General features: G+C 33.1%; 1 protein-coding gene across 3 annotated transcripts in view; it reads right to left on the minus strand.

The window, feature by feature from the left end:
* Positions 1–20,881, minus strand: part of LOC139488113 (polycystin family receptor for egg jelly-like) — a 51,698-nt gene extending 30,817 nt beyond the window's left edge. For 2 of the 3 annotated variants that reach the window (XM_071273506.1, XM_071273504.1), the window contains exons 1-15: positions 20,659–20,881; positions 19,453–19,480; positions 15,984–16,133; positions 15,399–15,775; positions 14,678–14,858; positions 12,988–13,163; positions 11,389–12,043; positions 8,878–10,335; positions 7,829–8,011; positions 7,056–7,285; positions 5,806–5,959; positions 5,490–5,587; positions 3,214–4,107; positions 2,226–2,530; positions 822–1,009 (exon numbers count right to left, since the gene is read on the minus strand). In XM_071273506.1, the coding sequence (XP_071129607.1) occupies positions 822–1,009; positions 2,226–2,530; positions 3,214–4,107; positions 5,490–5,587; positions 5,806–5,959; positions 7,056–7,285; positions 7,829–8,011; positions 8,878–10,335; positions 11,389–12,043; positions 12,988–13,163; positions 14,678–14,858; positions 15,399–15,775; positions 15,984–16,133; positions 19,453–19,480; positions 20,659–20,694 (5,113 nt within the window). In that variant the 5' untranslated portion in view covers positions 20,695–20,881. The remainder of the gene's footprint in view (positions 1–821; positions 1,010–2,225; positions 2,531–3,213; positions 4,108–5,489; positions 5,588–5,805; positions 5,960–7,055; positions 7,286–7,828; positions 8,012–8,877; positions 10,336–11,388; positions 12,044–12,987; positions 13,164–14,677; positions 14,859–15,398; positions 15,776–15,983; positions 16,134–19,452; positions 19,481–20,658) is intronic. The other variant, XM_071273505.1, reaches the window with a different exon arrangement.
* Positions 20,882–22,279: the final 1,398 nt, after the last annotated feature.

A 22,279-nucleotide genomic window follows, 5' to 3' on the forward strand; every position in this document is an offset into this window, starting at 1 on the left:
AGGGACATACAAATGATAACAAAATGAATCCAATGTTAAATTTGCCTGCGATAGTTTGTTTATATTTTTTGCGATAGTATTGCTTCTTCCAAACTATGTTTTCTTTTTCAATCCAGCAATTCATAATAGAAAAACCTTCTAATTTATCACAAAATTAAAGTAACACTGACGTTATTGTGAAAAATTAAATATTTAAGCAATGAATACTTTATAACACAGTATTATTTTTAATAACGGATTTAACTACATACAGCCAGCAACAAAAATCGTTATGCAGCTAAAACGTCTTCAAATTATAATCAACCAGATAAGTAAAACAAATTGCTATCAAGCGAAATACAAAGATATATACATATATAGATATAAAGACAATTAAGACAGAAAGGTACAAAAACTAAAGAGTCAAGGGTTATATATATATTGCTGAAGCGCTTTCGCCAGTTTCGACAATATTTAAGGTTATTGCGGAAGCTAGGTAGGCTAAAAGTTATCTAAATGCGTGTTATTAAAGCAATTGCTTAGTAGTTGTAAAAGCCATCCGTAATGCTCACCATTGACTCCTGGAATTGTAATGCGTTCAGTGGCGTACAAATGCGCGCGCATGCAGCAGTAAAAATATAGAAATACAATATTTTGTTAAAAGTGCAAAAGATTACGTAACATTATTTTTCGTTAAAGTAGAACATGAAGAAAACATTTAAACATTGATTATCTTTATATGTTAAATTCCTATAATGTTAAAAGAGATATGTAATAAAGAAAAAATAGAATTAAAAATTTAACCATCCATATTATTATAATTTGTTTACAAAAAAGTTTACCATCTGAATGGGTAGGTAATTCAAGCACTTCTTTCCATATCCACTGATGGTCCGCTGTATATATCTTCCATTCGTACTTTGTATTTGAGTCACATCCAGTTGAACAATGCCCTAGTAACCCCAGACGTGTCGACGGTGCAATCCTTAATCCATCAACTGTCGGTACACACAATTCCTCATTCGAACATCTATGAATAATTCAGAAAAATAATTCAATGCTCAGTGATATTTTTCATACACACAGCATATGCAAATATTTAGGAAATACATTGTTTTTAATACGAACTAAATCATTACTAATGTACACAAAAATATTCCAAATATACAAAAAGGAATATAAAACATTGATTTGGTATCTAATGCCTACAGGGCCAGCATAATATAGCATGAAAGTTGATTGCCTTACTCAGACGTGGGATGTCATTAATTCTATGCTTAGTATACTAAAAACATATTTTATGAACACCACTATACAGGTCGCAACTGGTATCTATGCAGAACTGGTCATTTAATTAACATGGATGTTCTTTAGTGCGCAAATATAGAAGACTGACCTTTGCCACCAAACATTGACATGTGATTTAGTTAAAAAAAAAGAAAAAAAAGAAGGGACGTCTGTAGTTAACGTCTTAACTTTCCTGGGACACCCAACATGAAAATATACTCAATTGAAACGTTGCAATAGGAGAAAGAATGGAATTATTTTTCGCAGATCAGACAAAATGTCTGGAATCTTAAGATATTAAACCATTACAGCTGCTGTGACAGTTGTAACTCAGTTGTCAACTAATTACTAGGATAAAATTGTGTGGTTACAATTGGGCAAAAGATTGATTATTATAATAAGTCAATAGAATTTGTTTTAAAATGAAAAAAATGAAATTTGCGTTCTCAGATTGAGTTTTGACCTTTAAACAAACATAATCTAAAAATGTACAACATAACTCATGTCCAAATTGGTCCAAAAACAGTAATCAAATCATAATTTCTGCCAACTTGAAAATAAAGTATCTTTCATATTTGGTTTTCTACGCGTTTCTAGCTCTATCATATTTCTAAAGATCATTTTAAAGTGAAGATACCTACAATGTAAAGATATTTTACAGAATTTCAAAGCTAGCGTGCTAAATTAAGTGTCAGATTAAAAATACATCAATTTTCAATAACAAACGCGATAATTCTCTCGAACTTACAAACATTGAAGTCGTAGTTTTTCCATTATTTCAATCCACCAAGTCCGGACTATGACAATTTTTATCCATACGTTTAATGTGTTTGGGTTTTTGATTTTGCTATTTATTAAGGGAATTTCCGTTTTGAGTTTCCTCAGAGTTCGGTATTTTGTGATTTTACTTTTGTCGTTGTATACAAGTAAGTTTGTTATATCTGAAATTGATATCTTACTTAATTTCAATTTCAGGAGGTATTCCATCAACTATGGTAACAAATGCCGATGCCTCTGCGGGATCATGATCATTTTTGTAAGCAACCACTTTGAACTCGTACGTCTTATTAATCTTCATGTTGCCTGTGTCGAATGTTAAGCTTCCTACATTTGTATCAATCTGACCAGGACCTTGTTTAAAGCAACCTCCGTTATCAATGGCGACACTGGGTAGGTCTGCAGTACTATATGGCGAGGAGACAGTCATAGGAACAGGCCATGATTCACCAACCTCTCGGCAGTACCAAGTAAAGTTAGTAAAGGTCTGAAGAAATGTAAAATTGAAAATATGGTTACTGTAATTTTTTGTGCATTTATTATTGCAATCGTTGGACAACCGACACAAATATGAGATTAATTATTGAGATTTAAGGATATCATGATGCACATGAAAAAGGTTATCGTTTCAAAATCCGTAACAATTTCTCTGTTTATATATAAACTATTAGATTTGAATAAGTATCATTGATAATTATTTTAAGAGAATAAAAACACTGAAAATCCATTTTGAAGAAGATAAACACTGCTCATTATTTTCCAGACATCACTGAGTTTAACTTGTTTTCATTCCGATATATCGAATTCTCATTGTCATTTGAACAATTTGACTTTGAACCAAACCAGTTCTTCCTTAAACATTGGAAGTTTTATAAATAAAAAAGCTGACATAACTATTTTTGCAAAAACAAAACTATCTTGTTTTAATACCCCTAGTTATGATGCCAGAAAAGTAATGCACTCGCTTCAATTGATGACGTTTCAAGGGATGATTCAAGATGTTTATATTCAAAAAGAAATCAAGCTGGGTTTTTATTCTTTTCATTGTAAACATGATAATGAAAACAAGAGTCCCTAGATTCTTTAGGGAAACTGAAAAATATTATTTAACAAATGAAAAATGAAGTATTAAAAATTTAAGTTGTTTTAATGATTATTATATAATTTTACCTGTGAAGAACCTTTTGGTACGTCGGGATCATAAGAATTACTGTACGGATCAATTGTTACCATTGTATTGATGCCTCTTTGTATTTTTGTCATTCCACCAGAAAATATTTTTACAACCAGTGTCGATGATTTTACTTTTAAGTACGTAACGGCAGTCGACTTGAATGTTTCGTTATTTGCAAACAAGTCTGCTTCCATTTCCATGGTATATGATATTTTATATAGGCCTGTGTTAAGGAAAAGACTTGGAAGATCTAATTCTGCCTTCAATCTAGAATCGATACTACCCAAATCGATAGACGACATTGTTGTACCATACTGCTCATCTACGGATTCTACTGACCACTGCTTAACGTTTTGTAAAAGACTCCCGCAGTCAATTTTGGTTACTCCAATCACACGTATCCTGGAACTTTTTTCAATTTCCTCGGGTTCCCAAAACTTGACATATTTATTTTTTATATCTATTTGTGGTTGTGAACAGTCAATCGAAGATACAACATGAAATACTGAATAATCTGATGTTGAATGCGCATTGAAGGCATGTACTCTCACGTCGTATGTGTTCTTACTAGTGTATGTATGAGTAGCCTGAAAACTACTACCAGAAAAGGTCGATATATATGTTGCTGACCCTGCATATGAGCTACTAGTACAAGTAGCAGAGTCACCAAACATTTCAGCAATGCCGTCTCCATAATCAATATGGACGCAAGTTTTTGTTCCAGGTTCAACAAAAGAAATATCAAAGAGTTTAGCTTCATTTTCAGATGTTGTCTGTCCGTTGTCTGCTACGCTTACATCAAGGACGGCTTTCATTACTTCGATTGTTGTAGTAACCGATTTAGAATCAATTGGATTATGCGCAGTGATAACTACTGTGTAAGTGCCGGTCTGAAAGATTGTCAATAAATAATATAACGTTTATTCACGGCGAGAAAAGGTATGTTTGATACGTCACAATGAATTATACCGTAAGATTGTGTGCTCGAATCACTGTCAGATAAAGCTTCGTTAGAAACGACCAGAGCGATATCATAAGTTTAGAAGGTTCAAAGAAAATAAATATTCAGTGATAAGTAAACATAAAGAGCAAGGATGATACTTTTTTGTTACTGCTTTTCCCCCAAAAAAAATTATCTGATATGTTACCAATTTTGTCTGTTTGTTTTGTTCACACATTGTTGTCAATATAATGAAATTTTATGCGACTCTCATAAGTGAGGGGTTTAGCTAGCCATAAAACCAAGCACTCAAACCATATCTTCTCACTAATAAAGCCACCATTTACTACATACAAAAAGCCTGTATAAAGTCAGGAAATTGAAAGTCGTTTTCCGCTCGTTTGAATTATTCGAAGGGACTTTCCGATTGGAATTTTCTTTGGAGTCTGGTATTTATTGTTGTTGGAAATGGCGCTATTGTCAATGCAGTAATAACGAACAGACGGACGGGTGATTTCCTTGAATCCCATCTTACGGTGTGTATATTAGGTTCATTCGCTTAAATGTATCAGTAGTCATTCTTTCAATTTTAATAAACAGTTTCAAATACCATGTAGTAAATATTTTTGGTAAATATTTCTTAACTAAATATATCATCATAAATTACGTCAAGAACATTTGACAGCTTACTATACAGTGAGAGGTATTCTATAAAAGCAGGCAAAGCAAACCATTGATCAACTTGCTTGCTTTGTTTGTATGGAGGTTTGTAAACAACAGGTCGGTAGTTTGTTTACTAAATACTGGAGTTTGATTGGGCAATAAACATTAACTTCAATTCATGTCCAATCAAATTCCAGTGTATATTGAAACTCCGCCAACCTATTGTTTGCAAACATCCAAGCAAGCATAGCAAGCAAGTGTATCAAAGTTTTGTTTTGCATGGGTTTTTTTAAGAAGAGCTGTAAGTTTTTCTCATTTCTAAAGGCTTCATGGTTACTTATAGTTTTTAACGGCCTTTTTTGTGGAGGATTTTGGGATGATTGACGAATTTTCAGTTTCGGCTGGTTAATTTACCCTCTGTTTGACCGTTATATGAAACTGTTAATCAATTGTACAAATATACTTGCTTGTATGTATATGGATTTCTTTTTAACAACTATATCTTAAATTGAAAAGGAAAAATTAATCGAATTTTCTACAATTCGACAACCAATTCAACCAGTCGTTGTCAAACGTAATTTTATAAACAATGTTTAAATATTGTACATCAAATAAAGATCCTTTTGCAGAAACTCAGGATTATCGCAAAACTAGAATACTATTTATTACCTCATTAAACTTTATTTCGAACACATCTTCCGTTGTTTTGTTGCACATTATAACAACTGCTCCATTCGATGCACTAATACTGTAGTAGACAAAGGTACCTGAAATACAGGATTTCATTACAACAAAATGACAAAAAGTGTACCAATTCATTCCCGACATCCTTCATAATAGTTGGGGATATTTCACAAAAAGATCAACTTGCAAAATATTTCAATAAGTGAACAATAATGCATTTGTTCCATGGTATATTTCATTTGCAGAAATTTAAACACATTATCTAAATTATATCATGTAGAACTGTGTCAGTCAAACATACCTTCGGTCTTAGACATATGGAAACGGACTGGTCTATCCAACTGGAAAATGTCTTTACTTGATCCAAATCCGTCTACATCGGGACCGTTGATTGGTATAAATTTTATGAACTTAGGTACAACAGCTAGACCCACAAATTTCAAGTAAACACCACTCTGTAGGATAAGATAAGGAATTCTAAAGTTATTGTACATGCTATGCAATATTTTTTTTACTAATGAAACCCACGTTTAAGCAGCCAAAAAAAAATGGAAAATTAGAAAATAAGATCTTGTTTTGGAACAATTATTTCAATGGGAGACAAATGGTGCATTTAAATTTACTTAGATGTCATATTAACGTTCTATGAAACGAGGTTTTAGTGATTATAATGATAAGAAAACTATTGATTTAATGCATGCAAATATACTAAACTAAGTCCTAAGTTGTACGTACTTTTCATTTACCACGAATCAATATCAATATTGCATTCTGCGATTTGTGATGGAAAACTTTGGCTTCTTAATGGCTTTCATGTTTTAATAATGAAGTCACGGAGCTTGTTTATAATAAGTGAGATAATAGAGCGATGTACATGTGTTTATTTTATATTGGTAATGCATTCCCATCTGTTTACCGAATTTTGTCATACCATGTGCTTAATATTTGGAGTAATAATATTATTTCTTTCAGAATTGATTTATACAACTTTCCTTCCACGTTTGCTTACTTTTTTCAATAATTGTTTTCCATTTTCAATTGCCCTGTGCGAATGTCAAATTTCTAAAAACAGATTCTTTGCATAAGGAAAATCTGTCGACAGATCAGAGAACAAAAAGACATGAGTTATTGTATTATTTGGAGAAATTATTTGAAAATATTTTCATATAGAATCGATTAATTCTCTTTCTCCTACGTTTGTATACTTTTTCAATACTGTTTTCCCAGTCTAAATGAAGCCGTGCGTTTACCGAATTTCTAACGTATGTTCTTTGCATAAGAAAAAGCTTACAACAAATTAAAGAATGGAAAGACGGGAATTCCATACTGGTACACGACTGAAGATTCGGGTAAACTAAAGGATGTTCTGTTATAAGAAAGTCTATATCCCTGTGTTTTGCAGTAAAACAAAGTTTTTCATAAATGTGATTTTACCGATGCGTTCTACTCAACTGTCCTCACGAAGCCGTGATATGGAGTCACTGATCAGGATGATATTGACGCAAAAAATACTACACCATAAAAAAATATGTAATTTAAATATATACTTACAGATATCTGTAATATTTTTGTAGATACCAGGTTAGAGAGTGTGACAGTAGTAACGTAATTTCCATCAGTGGTATAGGTATGGTCAAATAATTGAGTAGATCCCTTCTTAGTGGTTAACCATGTTGGGTCTTGGTATTCTTCTGTACCGTCTCCATAGTTGACAAGTACCGTCGCAGCTGTTGGTGCTGGGGTTCCACTGTATAGGAACGTAAAGTCAATTCTGCCACCTACTAAGAAACATTGCCAGTAAACTTTTAATATCTATTGTAATCTATGTAAGAACTTCTTATTCTTTGTACCTGTTGTTAAGTTAATTCATTTATTTTCGTGTGAACCAATTTCCGTGCATTAAGAAAAAAGAAATATTTTGATTTCGTGGTGTTACAAAAGTGAGCATACAAGCTTATAAAAAGTATTTACTTCATTGAAAACTTAGATTCATTATTCACTTGTACTAACGAAATCTACCAAGACGAAAAGGATAAATCAACACTACTACAACCTGATAAAGGTATAACATTCTACTTATTAGGCTTTTCTTTTAACTTTTATTAACCAAAGATAAATGTAAATGCTAACAATCGTATGCCACATGCTCTTGGCCTATCTTAACAACAATTGGCCTACATTTTTGCCCAATTAAATCACTCCAACCAGAAACGTAAGTCTGTGAGGATGTAGTAACGATATCGCCCTACAGTTAATTAATCAGCTATAGCCATTCTGTGGGACGTCATTCGCATCTATAATTAGAAATATTTAGTAATATATACCTAGATTAAAATTTTGAGGATGATTTGAAGTAACAACCGGGTCCTCTGTGATTTTCAATTGGCATATTATGTCTTTGGTTGTCACAATTGTTTCCATTGTACTTTTAGCTGTTATTTTAATTGTACGTGTTCCTTCTGTTGGATACGTTGCAACTTTAGTGTCTGAGCCGGAAGGACTAACTCCTGAAATTAAATTATTGATACAATGTAGACTTTCCGGAAATTGATATGAAAAACTATATAATAACAATTTGCAGGAACAATTAACGTTTTTAATAAGGATAACAGTATTATAAGTTGAATGAATTGTTTGGCCTCTCAGTCTGATTTAAAACAGATTATGTTAATAACTATTTATAGATCTTTATATGCTACTTTAATCGTTTGTATATAAGCTTTAAAGGCTTCAACTTGAACTAAATGTTCTCTGCATAATTATACCTTGAAGTAGATACAATATAACAAAAAATGGAATATGCATCTGTATGACAATTTATCAAATTTTGAGGTAAAGTTTTCTTTACTTTATTCCACAAATACATTTTCAACTCCGACCAGTTAAGTTTGAAATAACAATAACCAATCATAAGCGGAATACTGCAAAGTAAAGGAAAACAGCATATCGACGTATTAATTACATTCATATTTAACTTTGTCTGATGGTATATTTCAATGTCAGACAACGAATATTAGTACAATCAGTTGATAGAATAGATAATCACATTTAACATAGCATGTTTACTGAGAGAAATTACAATATCTAATAATTCAGGGAATATATTTTCCTATCTATTTGAGAGAGAAAAAATACTCTAATAACAAACATCATTTTACCAAAATGATGTTTTCAAACTTTAAAAACACTTATTTTAGTTGAATGCATTTGTTGATGTAAGAATATAATGTAATGTCTTGTATTTAACCTAATTTGACATTATTTTTTTTTCTTATTTCAATTCATTTTTTCCTTCAAATTATAGTTAAATGTTTATCCGCTCATACACTGTGAGTGAAAAGCTTCTTTTTTCGTATAATAGCTGTATACATACCTATCCTATTGCCAGATGTAACAGCAGTACCATCGCCTAGATCCCAATCTAGCGTTAAATCTGCTCCAGTATCACCTCTCCTCATTGTAACCTTGACATTCACAGGGTCTCCAACAGCTGCATATTCCGGATCAGGTACTATCTCAACATCCTCTATCTTCTCCACTACTTTTACATTTCCATTCAGTATCAGATGGCTGATTACGTTGGATATATTAGTTGTTATTGTATATGTTCCAGATGGACTGGTTTCTCTAAATTCGTGTGTGTACTGTTGATTGACGTCAAATGGAACGGTTTCACTTTTCCCATCTCCATAGTTAAAAGACACCGATGCCTCATTTGGATCCGGATCAGTAGGAACACTCTTACTAAATGTAAATGTAACTGTCGCCGGTGGTAAAAATAAAACTGGATCAGGAGATATATTCATTACAAGGTTCTGAATAGGCGCGATTGCCAATAATCTGAAAGTTTGGGAATGCGAGTTGTAAAGATTGTAAATTTTGACTTCCACGTTAAACCATCCAAGGGAAGAAAATTGGTGATTTTTAGTTTGTGCTGGTGTTGCAGTCCATATAGGTATAGTAAACGAATCATCAGGTGTACCGTCGTTGTATTTCCATTCAATAACAACATTCGTGCCACCGGTAGCATCGACGGTAAATGACACCTGATCATTCTTACTAATAGTACCATAACCTGTGACAGGGTCTATGGAAACACCACCAATAGTGATAGATGGCCCAGTTAGTTCCTCTTCAATTCCAAAATCTATTACAATCTGCTCATTACTAACCAGGTTAAATGCTGTTAAGTTTAGTGGGTACTTTGTGATTGAACTTCCTGCACTTAAAGATTCGGATGATGCTTTATTAAAGTATGGATCTTTAGTAAAGGTTCGAACCTGTGAATCGTACTCTAAAATAAACTGGGGGATTGATCCGGCTGTCCATGTCCAGTCGATGGTAAATGTGGAATCTTTTAGAGCTCCTGTTTTTACGAGTTGAAGGTTAGTTATTTTGAACTGTGTGGTAAATGTGGCAACAGCGGACATCGAATTTATCTGATTGGAGCAAACAACAGATATTTCATAGGTACCTTCCTCAGTAAATGTATAATCAAAGGTTCCGTCTGGAGGACTTGATATATCGTCAGTTGTTGCTATGACAACTCCGTCTCTTTTCCATGTACATGTGTAGTTTGAACCTGTTGTCATTGATGTGGGTATAGATGTAGTTTCACCTACAACTGCTATACTATTAACAAGTGCAAGATTTCTAATTTTCTCTTGGACTTGTACGATGGTCATGTTACTCTTGCTACTCATTTGATTAAAGGCTGTTATCGACACATTCATTTCACCAACTGTGGTGTACGTGTAATCGTATGTTGCATCTGTTGTATTCAAAGCTGTGATACCATCGCCGAAATCCCACCAGTACGTGACGTTTGTTCCTGTAAATAGTTATCAAAGGTACCAGGATTATAATTTAATACGTCAGACGCGCGTTTCGTCTACAGGTATAAGACTCATTAGTGATGCTCAGATCAAAATAGTTATAAAGCCAAACTAGTACAAAGTTGAAGAGTATTGAGGACCCAAAATTCAAAAAATTGTGGCAAATACGACTAAGGTAATATATCCCTGGGATAGGAAAATCCTTAGATTTTCAAAAAATTTAGAAAAAAATATTGTAAACTTGTAAAATATCAGCAACAATTAGTGATATTGACAAGTTATATCGTTATGCTAAAATAACAGTATATGTCTAAAAAAAAAAAAGGGAGAGAGAGAGAGAGAGTCGGAATATATCAAGGGGGTATTCAAAGTAATTATAAGTCGATGAAAACTGACAAAGCATGGCATAAATCGAAAAACGGTCAAAAGACAAACAGCAGTATACAGTGATGATCTCATGTGCTCTTGAAGAGTTAGAAGATCCTGCTTCATCCAGGAACCTTAATGTATTTATCTAAGTTGTTAAGGTAAGTTCCTTACTTTACAGTTAAATTACATGGGGTTTTTTTTAATTAGTGGGACAGACGGAGTTAACCAACAGCATGACTGAAAATAGAAACGTGTTTTTTTTCCCCCTTAAAAGCAAGACATAATCAATTACTAAACAAGGGGCAAAGGTGGCCGTGTGGTCTAAGTAGTTACTACTGTAATCACTAGCCAGTCAACACTGAGGTTGTGAGTTCGAACCCCGCACGTGCGGGTGCAATCGACTCCAATCTTAATTGACTAGGATCGTCAGTTTTCCTATCGAAGGTCGGTGGTTTTCTCCGGGCACTCCGGCTTCCTCCAACAATAAAAACTGGCCGCCACGAAATATCCTAAATTTAAAAAATTATAGCCAGTCGACTTTAGAGGAATTGTGGACTTTAACGGTGCCACAAGCCTAAACGCGGTGCTTAAAAGTGGCGTTAAAACCCCAAAAGTCAAATCAAATAACTAAACGACTTTATTCATATCATGTAAATATGTATATTTAGTTAATGCTTTACCTGTATGTGGTAATAACTGGAATGTTGTTGCTAGTCCTTTCTCGATATATTGTGGAATATTGATAATAGCCATATCAACTCCCTCCATAACATTAATCTGTGTGGTGTTACTTTCTGATCCAGATATTCGTTTGTTACTCACTGTTATACTTATATCCTTGATACCTGAGGTGGTGAATATAACTGGGATGTATGCATCGCTTCCACCAGAAGTTATGGCTCTTAGTAGATGTCTCTTCAGTGGTGAGGAAAGTGGACCGGCACTTCCGGCGTTTGTGACGTCTGTAGATTTGATGTCCGTTTCAATGGCATTTGCAGACACTGCATTCAGTCTGCCTGTAGTAGGTTTATATCCTAGAATATAGCCATTCTCGACTTGAATGTAATCGGCTGTGGCGTCTATCGGAACATAGTTGTAGCCAGTTGCTAAGATATTGTGTGTTACAGTTCTTACAATATTTAGATTTGTTCTCTGAGTACCGTCGTGTCGTACAGGTGTTGTATCGCATGTGCTAGAACCTGATGTCCAGCAGGACATACTTGATGGACAAAACTCTTTAGATATACAGGATCTTTCATGTATACCACTACAGCCACTGGAGCAATCATTCTTGTCAAAACAATAAGACGGGGTATTACATGCTGGTGACATTATCTAGAAAAAAATGCATTAATGGAATTTATCAACTTTAACGAAGATTTTGTAGATATCCTTTATTTATACTGAAATTATAAATTAAAGATTCTAACAAATATTTGGTTGTATTTCTGAAAAAGTAACAACATAGTACATGCTAAAGATGTTCAAGATTTTATTACCAGGGCGATTTGAATCTTTACAAATTGAATAGACATTATCCATTGTCAAAAACCTATTTAACCTCTAGCTGTCTTTGTTTTTGTGTAGCGAATATTTCTCAACTCCTGTTTCCATATCTCAAGTGAAATTTTAGGTAAGTCTGAATGTGTTCTTGAAAAAAGTAAAATAACAAAAATAACAAACCCAAAGGAAAAATCTGTACGAACAGTCCCTTATTAATGTCTAAATAAAAATCTGTACGAACAGTCCCTTATTAATGTCTAAATAAAAATCTGTACGAACAGTCCCTTATTAATGTCTAAATAAAAATCTGTACGAACAGTCCCTTATTAATGTCTAAATAAAAATCTTTACGAACAGTCCCTTATTAATGTCTAAATAAAAAAAAATGAAATGAATAAATGAATCGACTAGTTTTAATAAAAGCAAGAAGTAATTTCGAATTTAAGCTTAGTATGGTTCTTCGAGTCAAGTTTTTGTTTATTTATTTTTTTGTAGGTGATGTCCTTCATTTGATTGGGGACTTTCCGTTTTTAATTTTCCTCGGAGTCAAGTATTTTTGTTATCTTACTTCCCATTCACAAATTAAAATGTTATATGTTCACTAGATAGTGACCAGACGCCTAGAAAGCCTTTGTCATTTCAAATCATGGTGACAAAACCAAAAGTTATATAAAAAAAACTTCTAGCGTAAGCATAGTGTGGTATAATTTAAACTCGTATTTGGCAGATAAATCAATAAGAAAAAATCTGTAAACAAAGAATCGTTTATTTCTTACCAAAATGTCGATATTACCAATGGCCTCAGCATACATTTCAAATCCGATGACAACACTCTTATACATGAATTCCGAAGCTGGCATTACAATAAAGGATCCCGTTCCTGTTTCCCCCGGTACTACTGTTGTCCCTCCTTTTGTTGGAATGGCAGGCCCAGTTATATATATAGGAGGATCTGCATAAAAATATAAAGTGTTACCTATCATTTTATTGATATATAGTGGGATTAACCGAAATAATTTTAATAAGTGAAAGCCAGGGGGGTTTTCATTTACGAAGTTTTAAGAAGTTAAAAGAAGGAAAATCCTAGAAATCAAATGTATGCAATTGATTTACAGGCTTGTACAGGGTCATGTTAATCTCTGACTAATGACGTCTTTACTCTGCATACATTGGATGTTTGATGTGTGCTGATTGATACTTTAGTCTCAAATACATTATATTTTTTACCAGTTGTTATTGGCTTTGACTGACTAGTTGTCAGTAACTGCGAGTTATATCATATCTGTTCTTAATGGGTTTGATGTTTTTTTGTTATTGGGGTGTATAAATAACCTATCACGTCGCGTCTGTGTTTTTGTGGTCTGATAAGTTAAGCCCTTATCAACTGATTTTTATAGGTTTTTTTCATATGGTGTACTGTAACACTGCTTTCCGAGGTTAATGGAGCATTGGGCGCCCGCTAACATGTATAACCTCTCCACTTTATGTATGTGTCTGACCTAAATAGGGTCTGTGAATCGGTAATTCAATGTTTGTCGTTTGTTGATGTACATCATATTTGTATTTAGTTCATTGTTTTTTATATAAATTTGGTCGCTATTTTCCCCATTTGATGCCAAGAAATTGCCTCCGTTGAAATTCTGCGAACAGCCCATGGAGCTAATTACATGGATGATTAATATGGAATATTTTGTACATTACCGTGTTCTAAACGACACGTACATGAAGGTCATACATTAATTTGTTGAAGGAAATCAAATCTTTGACTACTAATGTATGCCGTAGGAAGTCCACTGGAATTTTTAGAGAGGGTTTCTTGGCATGGAATTGTTTAACATTTGTCAATTCGGAGCCTTTAAATGCTTTAATATATGCGATATGGGTTTTGCTCACTGCTGAAGGCCGTACGGTGACCTTTAGTTGAAATTTCTATTCATTTGCATGGTCTCTAGTGGAGAGTTGTCTCATTTGCAATTATACCACATCTTGTTATTTTATATCAAAAAATAAAGAAAATTATCATCTTCCCTAAAAACTCAAACTCAAAACAGTATTTTCAACTAGACTAGACCAATCGTTCGACTACTTTAATACTGTTAAATGGTAATGATGTCGACGCTCTAAAGTTTGAATTTTTTTTCTGGTATCTCTTTTTAATTTCATCATAAATCGAATGTTTTGTCTAAACTCATGGTTTCTTTTTGCATTTCAATATATGGTCGTACATGTAAACAACTATTGTCTACAGAACTGCAACTAATAATACGCAAATTAAATACAATGTTTTGTAATATGGTATAATGGACGTATAACATGCAAACTGTTGAAAAACAGGTCTTCTAACATCAATGAATCAAACATGATGTATGGAATTATAACTATTAAATTTTTAAAAAATAAACCTTAAATGTATTATTTTTAAGTTTCCGTTTTTCATTTATTTATTGTTATAATTAGTTTATTTACCTGCTATGGAGAATGTAGATTTCAGCACAGAATCTACAGAGTACTGAAGTTCCAAATTAGACCCTTCCAATACACTGACAGTACAGAAATCTTCCTCGTGAGTTGCCATGTAGGCAGGACAGGTCAGTGTATAGGTTTTTACGGGAGAATCTATCATAACTGATGTTGTCGCCTCCTTCTCCTAAAATGTAATAATAAAAAAAAAGATGTCAAATATATTTTTATGATATTTCATAATCAAACTTAATTTATACAGATTTCTTACAAAAAAGATGTGGTATGATTGCCAATTAGACCACTCTTCCCAAGAGACAATGACACAGAAATTAACAACTACCGTTCACTGTACGTCCGTTAACAATGAACACTCCTGTTTTGAGTCTTGCATTGGAAACTATTGAAACTATACATTGATGAGAATTTTTTTGTCTGCCATTTCGTCTGATGTTTTGCCATTTTAACCTTATTTCGGTTTAAGCATATTTAATGCAAAAGATGAAACTGGAACATTTCTAGAACAAATAGTCACATACTTAATGGCAGTCAAATCCATTAAATTAAATTCAGACTGTAAGCAAAGCTAGGACACATGATCTGACTTTGAACTGATTGAATCAAAACAATTTAAACGAAAACAACACTTAATAAATTTCATGCCGCCGAAATTTCGTATACAGTGAAAATTACAAATATTGTTTAAAATGAACACTTTGTTACATACCATTAATGATTCCATCTGGTCATTACCGTAAACTGACACTCTATAATGACCAGGTGTATTATAGGTTCTTTTCCACAGGTTGGTAGCATTTTGGTCGGTTTTACCCGCGCCATCATCATAATCCATCTTGAAGGCCAAATTGGCTCCACCTGATGATATGCTTGCTGAGAAGGTGACTTCATTGCCAATTTGGACAACATTACTGCCTGCATCCGATGCCAATGTAAGACCTAATATAGGAGGCGCTGCAGTGAAGACGCTGACATAGTCTTTACTCCCGCAGTCTTGTAATACGTCACCAGAACATTTGTCGGTACATTTGGAACTATCTATCAATGAATTGTCTGGCAGAGCATCTCCACAAAAACAAAATCTTCCTAAAAAAAGCCATAGGTAAATAAGAAAGCAAAATCATGGTGGTATAATCATATGCAGATTTGGCAAATTAAATTATAAATTGTGCTGTATAATTTGATAACTTTAATTTCAATTAAATATACAAATTATCTAACGAATTGGTCCTCAGCTCAAATGTAAAATAAATGAATAAATATTAAGTAGGTGTCTCTCTCTTTTATTGCATACCTTCAGCTATTGCTGCATATGAGAATTTAAAACTGCCACATTTTGCTGCACATACAGTAGGCGTTAGTGCACCCGGGTCAAAATCCCCCGGGTTCCTACTAAAATATCGGCGTCTTTTGTTCTCTTTATAACATCCTATGCCTGCTAAAACTGAAATATTCAAATGAAAAATTAGAATACCTCTAAAGCAACCACTATAAAATAAAATGAAATATCAGTATTAATAGAAGACAAATTAGATTTTATAATCTAGATGCTGTATTGTCTTATCCTTTGAATCAAACCGACAACTTTTTAAAAGAGAGTAAACACTATAAAATCGTAGAAATCGGATTAAATTATTGTAACAATCAAACTTATGTGTAAAGATGTAAATATCACTGAAAATACACCTATGTCGTGTAATTGCAGTAATTCAGAATACACCTATGGACCAATTTCCCATGTTATAACAGGAGACCTTAACATCGTTCGCGACCGAGAGTTAAAATCATTCCTCAGTAAAGGACCTAAATATCGTCCCCCGTCAACTATTAACTGGAATGAGTGTCGTAATATCATCAACGACTCACTCCGCGCCTACTGTTTGAAATGGGTAAAACGGGTAAAAGCTGACAAAAAATCTTTGGACTCTTTTTTTAATTCAGTAATGAAGATAGTTGATATTCGAATACAACATTTTAAAGAACATTTTACCCTCAACAAAAACTATAAAAACCCTATTTCGCGTATCAAAAATAAACTAACAGAACTAGCCAAGGAATTTGTTTTTGTCCCGGCTGATAAAGCTGCGAATAATATCATTATTGTTTGACGTAAATTTTATATAGAGGTTCTGCAAAAGGAAATCACGAATTCACCAACATTCCAACTGACTTCATTTTCAGAAAACGACATCTGTAACAAACATAAACTTTTAGCTACTTCTTTACAAGCAGAACCAAACACAATGAAAGTCCCAAGTATGTACTGGCTTCCGAAGCTGCACAAAAAACCTTACAAATATAGATTTATTTCATCTTCCAGCCATTGTTCAACTACTAAATTGTCTGTTTTACTTACTAGTACACTTGGTACAATAAAAAACCTGATAATAAATTGTTCAAATAAGGCCTTTGAAAATAGTGGAATTAATTACTTTTGGAGTGTCAAAAACTCGTTGGAAGTACTTGATAAATTGCATGCATATATTGGTGATTTTGAATCTGTTCAAAGTTTTGATTTTTCTACCCTATATACCACTTTGCCTCATATTCTTATTAAGAAAAAATTCACATCCCTAATTAACTGGGCATTTAAAAAGTCGGAATGCGAGTACATATGTTCAAACTCTTTTAGATCATTTTTTAGTAGCAATAAACAAAAGAACTATGTCAATTGGACATGCTTTGATACTATTTATGCACTTGAATTTTTACTTGATAACATTTTTGTTCGCTTTGGAGATTCCGTATATCGTCAAGTTATTGGAATTCCAATGGGGACTAACTGTGCACCACTTATTGCGGACCTGTTTTTGTATTGTTATGAGTTACAATTTATGACTAAAATTAGCAAAGACCCATCAAAACAACATTTGATACAAAAATTTAACAATACTTTTAGATATTTGGATGATATATTGGCTCTAAATAATGACGACTTCAGTATGTATACTAAAGAAATTTATCCTGTAGAACTTACTTTAAATAAAGCTAATGATAACAATGACCACTGCCCTTTCCTCGATCTTGATATCTATATCATAAACGGGAAGCTTAATACAAAAATTTATGATAAAAGAGATGATTTTTCATTTCCTATTGTTAATTATCCATTTTTAGATGGTGACGTTCCCTTGTCACCATCTTATGGTGTTTATATATCTCAACTTGTACGATTCGCTCGTGTATGTAACAATGTATTAGATTTTAGCGAGAGAAATTTATGTATTACTGAAAAATTATTACACCAGGGTTTTCGATATCACAAACTGGTCAAAACATTTACTAAATTTTATCACCGGTATAAGGAAATAATTCGTAAATATAACTCAACATGCAGACATCTTATACGTTCAGGTATTTCACATCCAAAATTTTATGGAAATATTCTTTATAAAGCACAAAAATGTCAGTATTCTCCTCAGAAACTAACAAAACCTTTAAATAGACTTATTAAAAGGGGATATAGTTACGATACTGTTGTCAGGTCATTAAAGATTGCATATTTTGGCTTTAACATTGATTCACTGATAGGGTCTTTGCATCGGAACTAAACACATTTATTTCTAAAAAAACAGTTGTTGGCATGACACGGGTTATGTTCTTCTCATATATTTTATGATAGTATGATACTAAACCCCTAACGGGAGGGATTGTACCTGATATTCATATGATGAAGACATAATCTTTCAATCAGTTTAATTGAGGTCTGGAGCTGGCATGTCAGTTAACTGCTAGTAGTCTGTTGTTATTTATGTATTATTGTCATTTTATTTATTTTCTTTTGTTACATCTTTTGATATCAGACTCGGACTTCTCTTGAACTGAATTTTAATGTGCGTATTGTTATTCTTTTACTTTTCTACATTGGCTAGAGGTATAGGGGGAGGGTTGAGATCTCATAAACATGTTTAACCCCGCCGCAATTTTGCGCCTGTCCCAAGTCAGGAGCCTCTGGCCTTTGTTAGTCTTGTATGATTTTAAATTTTAGTTTCTTGTGTATAATTCGGAGTTTAGTATGACGTCCATTATCACTGTACTATTATGCATATTTTAGGGGCCAGCTGAAGGACACCTACGGGTGCGGGAATTCTCGCTACATTGAAGACCCATTGGTTGCCTTCGGCTGTTGTTTGCTCTATGGTCGGGTGGTTGTCGCTTTGACATATTCACCATTTCCTTTCTCAATTTTATTTATATTTCTCAAATCAAGTATTCTTTTTGGCTATGGCGTTGTAACTTTATTTTGGACATATTAGTTTGAATGTCTCGCTGGTATCTTTCGCACCTATTTAAGAAATCTAATTATGGTTTGACAATATTTCAATACTAGTTCACGAAAACGTTTTGGTTTGTAATCAGAACCTCCAACAATGGATGTTAAAACAATAAGGTTAACTTTCATTTTTATGGACTAACAGTGAAATCGTGCACACCCCTTATTATTATGAAATGTCGAATTGCTCAGTTTTTAAAAAAAGAATATTTGTTTTCTCTATATGGGTGTTCAATGTTCAATAATACTGACCAAAGATTCAAGTTCATAATCTTACCAAAACAACTTAATTGAAAGATATAAATTGTAGTACATTTGTGATAATACTTATGGCTTCATTCAGGTGTCTTGACCACCCGTTTCTTCCTCGTACAACTGTCAAAATTTAGTTTCATTTTTTAATCAAAATCGGTACCTTTAACACCGGTTATAAACAAGTAATGTTAAAAAAAAGACAACATTTATCAGTATCATCCTATTTTCTACTTACCACTGAGCGCAGTCTCTGTCGTAACAACCTAGAATAGAAATTGCATGCTTATAAAATCACTTGTGCGTGTAAAATAATGTTAATTTGTGACAAATTATTTCAACTCTTGAGAAAAAAGTTAAATCAAATTCGATAGATATAGGAAGATGTGGTATTAGCGCCAATGAGACAACTCTCCATCCAAGAAGCAATTTATAAAAGTAAACCATTATAGGTCAAGGTAAGGCCTTCAACACGGAGCCTTGGCTCACACCGAACAGCAAGCTATAAAGGGCCCAAAAATACTAGTGTAAAACAATTCAAACGGGAAACCAACAGTCTAATCTATATATGTCGAGCACATTTAGACATTTAGAGTCGACCAAGAACAAACCACTGGAAAATTAAAATCAAACCAATACCGGCATGGTGAATTAAAACCCATAATTAGGAAGTTAGCTCTCAGCATCAACCCTCTGAAAACAAATAGTACTGTTATACTATTAGAGTCGAGATTTAGATTTAATGTTAAGTACTGAAGTCCCCAAAATAACCCCATCAGAGGCACCCTGACAATGGGTCTAAAGGTCCTCTTCAACAATGAAAAATATGTCGGTATATTAGTTGCATTTATAAAAAAGAAAATGTGGTACGATTGCCAATGAGACAACTCTCCACAAGAAACCAAAATGACACAGCAATCAACAACCACAGGTCACCGTACGGCCTTCAACAACGAGAAAAGCCCATACCGCAAAGTCAGCCACAAAAGGCACCGAAAGACATTGTAAAACAATTCAAACGAGAAAACCAACGACCTAATTAATGTACAAAAAATGAACGAAAAACAAATATGTAACACATAAACAAACGACAACCACTGAATTACAGACTCCTGACTTGGGACAGGGACATACATACAGAATGTGGCGGAGTTTGTTGCATGTATATTACTGAATTTGTGGAAATAAGTATGATAATCATTTGAAAAAAAAACACATTTTTTTGTATGTTAATGAATTTCATTTTCGTTTTAGACATATTACTTTGAAACTTGAAAATATTTGACAAAAACACAAACTTTTCATTTAACGGATATATTTCAAGTTTTTTTTTAAATTCTTAACATTAAAACGAAAAATAATGTACAGTGAAACTTTATAACAGTAAAGCGTTTTCATTTATGGCATAGGAGAATTTTATCATTGATGAGAAATAAATACTTACAAATATTAATAAGTAAATTCCTAATTTATTTTTCATGTCTGGTCATTCCAATGTAAATGTGGTTTCTGCTAGGTAAAATCAATCCTGGTTTTTCAACATGAAATACTTGATCAATTAAACAGCCAATAAGAACCACCATCAAAACACCACTCTGTCAATACTATTGTATTAAATCTATATTTTCTCTATGTCATTTCAATAGCACTATCGATATTTTAATTCTGGTCCGCTGCTTTTACGCAGAAATGCCAACTGAAACGGAACTGGGCTAAATAATATACAACAAATCCATATTTCAATTTAAATATTGTTTGTATTGGAATTGATGAAACGAATAAACTAATTCATTAAAACCATCGCAAAGTGTTTTTAAAATATGATCATGTATTATGTTATATATTCATTCAAATGTCCTTCCTGTATTATCAAAAATAGACTATAACAGCAAAAACAGACAAAACAGACAAAAGCAGACCAATGTTCATGTTGATTATATGTTTCCCAAAAGTGACGTAATAACAGATGAACATCCCCTAGTTAGTCGTTTACTTTAGAAATGAGGGCATCAGCAATCAGAAATGATTAGATATACTTTTAGGGAATACTGAAAAGAGAGATTACTATGGAAAACCGTATCAATCAAGTGATATATATTCCCTATGCAAGCACTGATTTGATGTTGCTGCATGAAAATGGAAAGTTTACGATGAGAAAATTAAATGTCAATCGTTAAGTTATATTTTATACCAGACTCATCTGTCGATTATGGTATTGCTTTAGATAGCTTTATCTGTAGAAATTTGCCTTCTAATATAAATAAATGTAATCATTGACTTTTGTTTACAGCTGATTTCATTGAGTGTGTAGCCAAAGGTAATATCTTTGGGTAGCTTGCTTGTTAGCTGAACTGTGAAGTTATTATTAGGTCAGGTATACTACCCTCGTTCCGAAGTAGCCTAGTCCAACAGACAGATAGATTGGTTATCTGTCAGACTAGTCTACTCTTAAAGGAGGGTAGTTTACCTAACCTAACAATTACTTCACGGTTCAGTTTGCAAGCAAGCTAAACAAAGATATTACCTTTGGCTGCACACTCAATGAAATCGGCTGTAACACCCGTAAACTTTATGCAGTGGTGTAGGTTAATGATAGTTTCATACATAAAACCTGAGTCAAACAAATTCCAGATTAAAATTATAAAACGGGATTGCAGGGAGTTCCCAAAAAAATATTCTTTTAAAAAGCAAGTTCTAAAATATAACGAATTAGAAATTAAATATGAGATTCATGAAACTATTTGGTCAAAGATTCAGAATGAGCTTTGACTATCACTATAGCGATATGCGACATATTGTGTATCTCCGTAGTTCACTCTCCTTTTCAAGCATAATCGAAGTATTATTCTTTTTAATTTTTAAATTATTATTGAAGAAAACTTATGAAAAGCATGGCAAAGTCAAATCTCTAAATATTTGCACAATAAAATTTGATTTATGAATGTATAAAAAAAATAATATGAAACTCGAAGGAATTTTTAAACAAAAAGTCCCGTGTCAAAAGACAAAACCAAAAGCTCAAACCAATGAAAAGAATGGAGAACAACTGCCATATTTCTGACTTG

This window comes from Mytilus edulis, chromosome 9, assembly GCF_963676685.1.
Source record: "Mytilus edulis chromosome 9, xbMytEdul2.2, whole genome shotgun sequence".
In the NCBI taxonomy this organism is placed as follows: domain Eukaryota; kingdom Metazoa; phylum Mollusca; class Bivalvia; order Mytilida; family Mytilidae; genus Mytilus; species Mytilus edulis.